This window comes from Halyomorpha halys, unplaced genomic scaffold (assembly GCF_000696795.3).
Source record: "Halyomorpha halys isolate HHAL.00 unplaced genomic scaffold, Hhal_1.1 Scaffold1558.1, whole genome shotgun sequence".
Taxonomy (NCBI): domain Eukaryota; kingdom Metazoa; phylum Arthropoda; class Insecta; order Hemiptera; family Pentatomidae; genus Halyomorpha; species Halyomorpha halys.
Genome location: NW_027106959.1, coordinates 50,877 through 58,242, shown reverse-complemented (window position 1 = coordinate 58,242; position 7,366 = coordinate 50,877). Strand labels below are relative to the sequence as shown.

Here is a 7,366-nt window from a genome sequence, read left to right as displayed (position 1 = left end):
ACCAAGCTTATGAAATATTTTTTTAGATTTTTCTCTTCCTTTTTCTCAAATTACATTTTCACTAAAAATTCAATAATTTATTTTATTAATTTTATAAATATTATTTGCTTTTGTTTATTAATTTTTTCTCTTTCATTCTTTAATGACAACTATTATTATTATTATTATTATTATTTTTAATAATTTATCTTCTTTTATAATTATAATATTGTAAATGGCTCATGTCTTTTTTACTTGACTATATCCTCATTTTAAACCGTAAAAAAAACAAAAATCAAACTGTAATAACCATGTAAGGAGGTCTACCAGGCCGATTATATATATATAATAAAACTATTGTATTTATTATAGTAACTATAATATTATTTTTCTGTTAGGAATGGGCCATGAGATCGCTGCTGTTTCTCCTCGCCTCCAGCCTCTCGCTTGCGCAGACAGGAGCAGGTAATATTATATTTTAATAATTACATTATAAAATACAATAGTCTAGTCGCTAGCTATTTCACAGCAAAACTCTAATCTATGTTGAAGGTTACTACTGTTATATTATAATGGGTTTCGACAACCTTACATTTCGTGCTATATATGTTTTTATATTATCATGAAGGCAGATAATGGGAAGTAAACCGTTATTGGGAGGGCTGTGACCAGGTGGTTGTAGAGAAAGCTACACCTTCCCGTCCGTTTACATCTCAAGATCATTTCTAGACTGCTTATTCTTCCAGCCGTTCTCAGTAACCTTTGCTCTATGTCGGTTTCTAGGACTTCACCTCCATTCCTGTTCTTTATCACGCCCCATAACATAATCCACTTCGATAGAAACCGCTATGCAATACTTATTTTTATTCAATTGAAAATCACTACTGTATTATAAAAATAAAAGTAATGATACAGAATAATAAAACATGACAATATGTGAAGAAACTGCTAGTAATCTTACAGGTTCATATAGGTTATAAATTGAAGAAATTATTAGGACTATTTATAAGTATTGTTGGATTATTAATTATCTATATTGTTGGATCTACTTTAGTACTATCGTTTCTTAAGGCTGATGAAAGGATCGCTACAGAGTTTAGTTTTAAACTACAAAAATGCTGCTCATCTCAAAAATGTGGCCAATGTTCCAGTAGTTATAATGATTTAATATAGAAGGCACTTCCTTAGTGGTCAGGTGGAGGTGAGTCAGTTTGGAATGTCCTATCCTGAACCGGATGAGGAACACTCAATCTCTGTGGCTGATAGGATTTGAGGAGTTCCAGGCTGGCCATTGTCCTATATCGTCTACTATTATCAATGGATACTCCAATTTGGTATACGGTATAACAAGAGCTGTGTCTCTTATAATTCTATCTATTAAATCTACATTTAATACCGACCTGTATATACTTGTATAAACACCAATACATACAATATTGATTGTCCATTTAGGCCTATAACATATGTCAAAAATGTTTTTTTGTTTATATTTTAACAATTGAATTTCGAGTGTATAATCGGATTATTAACCAAAATCTTCATTCGTTACTTTACCTTACGACCATTTTCCCCAAAAAGTGGAAAAAAAAAATTTAACAGTTAATTAATACTTTGTAACCTGGATAAGTGAGAATTACTAGTTTCAAAAGAGCTTACTGCCGGCGACATTTTTTCCGTGACCTCTTCTTCCTCTTTGTAAATAGAAGAGGGTAGTGGTGAAGAGACAATAGATAGAGTGTCAAAACGTGACGTAAATAAAGCATTAGAAATCTTACATAAATATTTTGAGATGCCAAATATTGATAATCCAGGCATATTTGATCAGATGTATACCATCGATAAACACCTTAAAGCTAGTAGCACTCAATACAACTGGTTTATCTTATCCATAAGTTTCGTATTGTTTTCAAAATTTAAAGTACTTTCATATAAAACCATAAAATGTAATTTCTTTATTAGCATTTTCACGTCAATAAATGGAAAATGGTACATTTTGACATCTCTAAACGGGACCCTGTATTCATAAGACAACTATATTCTAAACCATACTGTTTGAAATGAGTAAATGAAAAGTTCCTTTTCTATCTATATACAGCGAAGTACAGGAAATGGAGTGGCGAAAGTGGATAATTCGAGACGGTATAGAATTGAGGTTGAAGAAAAGTAGAAAATGAAGAAAGAGGACCCTTCAAAATCGGACTAGAAAACCCTACAGTTTCAAACTGAAAATAATTCATATTTATATAAATAACTAAAAAATGTTATAAAAAAGATTATGTGGTAATGTTTGTTTTTGGATTAAATCGAAGTAGAAATAAGAAGGGCGCGAAGGAATAGAGAAATAAACACGCAATAAACATATTTGAATTTATGTTCGACCTTCAATGGAGCTCTTCTTCTAGACCATAAAAACAAAATATAAGTAGTACAAGAACATGGTGTTGATAAATTAATATAGGTGAATACATAAAAGGGAGATTTTATGAATTACAATGAGGCGGTTAATATATGTATTTATGGCACTAATAAATATAACACTTGAGCGTTTGTATTATATAATATATTATGCATGCAGGTTTATATTATATAAAAGCAATCAAATAAACTTCATTAAACGTGCCTGGTGGTGTTTTCAAGAGCACAATCAATTTTTTATATCAATAAAACAATAGTGGAGATGATGCTGAAGGTGGCCAATGAACCAAAGCTATTCAGACAGAACCATTTAGGCAGGGGCGTATAATCTTAATTAAAAAAGGCAAAGGTATTATAATTAATATGTCTTTCCGGAAGCCTATTGCTATAGATTCCATTCTTTGCTGAATTATAGAGAAGGTTCTGGACCATGAATTAATAAAAGATGTCACCTTACACAGGAAGCAGTTTTATAAAGGACCTTCTGGGAATTCAATGTAAAAATTATGGAGACTATATTAAAGGATGCGAAAAACATGAAAAGTGTTTATGCGTTTGAGTGAGCTCACTTTATTTAATTTTATAATTCTAAAAATGGAAAAAAGAAAGGTATATTGGGCTAAGAGAGAATATTATGCTAAGATATATGTAGGTAAATAATAGATAAAAAATTAAAAATAATAATAAAAAAATATGTATATAGAAAGAAAAAAGAACAAATACAATAAAATAAAATAAAAAACTCACATATTACTATGATTTATTTTAAATTTACTGTACTGTGCCTATGTATTATATAGATTATGAATCAATATTCTATGTATTAGAAAGGCCAATGCAATTGGGCAGTACGACTTTTTGAGTAAATTGTTTCTCTCACAATCGGCACTATATTGTACAATACAATTTTTTTTTAATGAATGGATATAGCGGGGAAGGACAGGAGTGCCTGACTCCCCCCTCCTTTCTTCTAAAAGTCATTTATAAAAATAAAAATTATAAAACCTTAAATAGACGTAAAACTATTTCTTTACTATATTTCCATATTCCTTTTATTATCACACACGGTGAACCATCGATGTTCCAAAAATTATTTAGTTATGAGAGAGAAAGTGATGAAAAGGAAGAAAATAAAGCTAGAGGAAAGAAGATGTGGGGGAGACTATTTTTATTTTCAATTACCAACTTAATTTTTAAAATTGATTAATTTAAGGGATTTGAGTTATGAGTAATGTCGAAAGCCTTGAGTTTAATTAAAATAAACCAATTACAGAATCAACTATTTTAACCAATAGTAGTATTATACTTGAATGAATATTTTATCCCGGCAGACTCGATATCCTGAAGATGCAAAAACTATTGCGGGAATTTATACATCATCAACAAATTATGAGCTAAGTTGATGTTGAAAAATGAATTCGCTTCGTGAATTAGCTACTGACTTGAAACTATGCATCGTGCAATACATATACCCAAAGATAAAGGGTATTCTCTTTTCTTTATAATAATAAACTTTTACAATTAAAAATCTGACCGGGTGCTTCCAAATATCTTCTTATAATAAGCAATATAAATCCGATAGTGAAATTGTGCCCTAGAAGAACAATTGAAGGAAAGCTGTATTGTATTTCCATTGCAGATGAATCTGATTCTGTTCAAGTGATTATGTCTTTATTTCGGCATGGTTAATTTTTAATAGTAAAATAAAATTATATATGTGTGTTTTGTTAAGTATTTTATGTTTTTATTTATTTTGTATTACATTTTTCCGTTAAGTAAATTTATTGCAGCTCTGTAGCAGTAACTTATTATTTCCTTTTATTTATGTTTTAAATGTTTCTGAAACAACTTTTAACTTTTAGCCATCTTTCCTTACCTTTTGCCATTATATTATACGTTTCTCAGTGCGTATAATCACCGTATTACGTTTACTTTATTTTGCAGTTAGTTTATATTTTGCACGATTACTTTAAAATACCTTTAGTCTGCAACTTTCTACTACCTCAAAGCTTTCCGAATTTCATCCAAAAATTTCAAATCAAATTTAAATATATTAATTAAAGAGCAGGAAAAAAAATCTAAACACTAGTGTCTACTTTTTTGTATGGTTTACTTAAAGGAAACAAATTTCGACAATGATAATAATCGTATATTTCTCGAAAATTATTGACTTTAGCATCGAAGGTCACCAGTGGTGGATGAGGATGCTTGAAGTGAGATGGACTTTGGGATCAATAATTCTGTGTTTAGACATAAAAATTGCATTGAAGTGGAGATGAATTTCAACCAATATTTGGGGATGTCCAAATATTTTTTCGAGGGATAGCACGCCGTATCGATCATCAGGATTCCCCTTCAGGGTGTTGGAGGTGCATTTGGGGATTTCGGAAATGTTCACTATGTTTTTCGCTGTTTTTAAGGTTTCACACACCTCTAAATACAATGTGAATAAATGTGTTGACCCTTTCTATGTAAATAAAGCTAGTATCAGAGAAGTGTCTCGTATAGGACTAATTTCTCTTTTTTTCTCTCACTCCCCCCACGTTTTTCACCCTTTTAAGGTTTTAAGCTCTCCTACATCCCCTTCAAATTAAGTTGTAGAGTTGAATAAACCTTTTGAGTGTTTTAGTGGGTACCTCAGTGAGTAAGGTGCTGGATTCCTAACGGGCTTAAGCTGTGACAGATAATTATTTATACTGTTTTATCAGCCGTGGATCGACCCGTGGGACGGTTGACCCTTCTGGGGCACACCCAGCTTCTATAAAGTTGGTACGCTTTATTGGGGGAAACCCCTGGTGCTTAAAAGTGATTTTGAACCAAGAAAAATCGACAAACGATTTCCTCGACTTTAAGGGTAATAAGTCTAAAAGAAAAAATAATATTAAAAATATGACATATGACAGTGCGAGAATAAACAATTTAGAAATTTTTAGTAGGTTTTGATAATGACCAAGAAACGGTTTGAAAAGTTAATTGAATTATCGTGTTTCAATTCTGCATATTTTTATTTTAAAATCAAAAAAGTCAAAATTAAGATACCTTTCCACGCTTTTCAAGCCGTGGCGAATTTGCAAGCATGTTGATGGGTTATTTGGCTTGGCTGGTACGAGTAGGCCTAAATTTGTTGCCGATCCGTTGAGAGTCGGTGTTTGAACACAAATGCAAAGGGGTTTATGAGAGCGTTTGTGTAGCATCTCCACCATTGTTCTTTGTTTAGTTCCAACTGAGAACTGTTAGGAGGTAGAAGATAAATAGAAGGTAGGTTGTTTGTTGTTACTTGTTAAATATAATAAGTTTTAAAAAATGGTTAACATGTTTGCCTGTTATGGTGTACGTCCACCATGTTTGCCTCTCTGAAAAACACTAGTATGTGAACACGGTGTTTGGATGGTTCCTTTGTTTACTGAGTAATTTTACGTCTCCGATTTGCGGCAATTGGCCATCATGTAGATCCGCCTTTAAACTCTATTCTCATAAAACATTGAAATAAAGAGAAACGATATTCCATATAGAAATATTAAGTTTTATATTCAGTGCTTATAAATCAAGAGGAATGAACATTCCAAAGAATAACAAATGATTTAGAAGAGACGTGAACCAAGATAGTAGCTCGGGCGAAGGCAGGTAGCAGACGCCCCTCCACTGACAAGACAAACTCGTTGACATCTCTAATGAGGGTCCACAAAAACACACTTCCCCGTTTAAACCCCAAACAACATTGACACCGCTTTTTTATAATAATATTATGCTTCCTCTATAAAACAAATAAATATTCCTAACATCTTTAAAATATGTGGCGTAAATCTATGAAACAGGTATTATTATTATAAGAAACGAACATGATTACACTGAACGCCATGTGTGTACACGTAGTGCGCTAGAAGGAAGATATAACATAAAATAAATTTATAATTTAAAAATTTCTTCTGTTAAAATTTTGTTTGGTACATTTAATTTTGAATGATGGATAATTAAAATAATTGTAGTCTGCAAGTCGGATTCCTTGACTTCTCTTCCCTGCCGCAGGAGTAATAGTATAATTTATATGGTCATAAAAAATCAATTTTTAGTAAATTTTATTACACACTTACTAGTATAACACACCCTCATGGAATTTACATAGCAGTATTACACAAAATAGATAGTCTCTGTTTAATAAACAAACAAACAGATTTTTAAACTTGGTCCCGGCAAAGACATAAAAAATCAAAACTTGGATTTTTTTCAAATTCATTGATTATAAAAGATTTTTTTATTTTTGAAGACTTACAGATTTCTTAAGACCTAGATCCGCATATTATATATTATACGTATTATATTATATAATTATATTGTAGTATATAGTATATATATTATACGAATATTAAGCCTGAAATTAGATTCCTTCTTGGCATAATATGCATTTAAAAATTGATTTTTTCTTTCATTTTACTCGTCACATTTTGAGATGATATTGTACCATTCCACTTCCATCGTGTAATTCATCAATTGAGATATTTCTGACTTGTAGATAATAATAATTTTTTTTTCGAACCTAGGTCAAGTTAATAATGAGATCTAAGCTAGTTGTCATACATATTTACAGCGAAACTTTGCTAGCAGGTTTAGGATGTGTGCGTGAGCGTCAATGGAACTAAAATTAACATCTAGCTGTGGGTGCGGTAAAAGCATAAAACATACATTAGATAAATTTATTACTGTTTTACTGCTAATACAAGTGAAGTTAAAATACCGATGGGAAACGGTTAAGCCAGAGTTGGGAGTGGATAATTCCGAAAGAGAAGAAAAGGAAAATAAAATACAGAAGGCTATAACATCCTCATTTGGAAAGAAAAAAGGAAATTTTTGTTTTATTACTTTTTTTATTGGGAGGGGGGAAGAGAGATAATGATTCAAACAAAAGGCTATAACTATTTGTTAAAAATGTTTTTACAAAAACAAACATATCACCAACCAGCCTTTAAAAACAGAA

At 31.2% G+C, this 7,366-nt stretch overlaps 1 protein-coding gene across 1 annotated transcript in view; it reads left to right on the top strand.

Annotated features, from left to right (window-relative positions):
- boi (brother of ihog) overlaps positions 1–7,366 on the top strand; it is a 69,663-nt gene that overhangs the window by 36,635 nt on the left and 25,662 nt on the right. The window contains exon 2 of the mRNA XM_014435297.2: positions 378–444. Within this exon, the coding sequence (XP_014290783.1) occupies positions 387–444 (58 nt within the window). The 5' untranslated portion in view covers positions 378–386. The remainder of the gene's footprint in view (positions 1–377; positions 445–7,366) is intronic.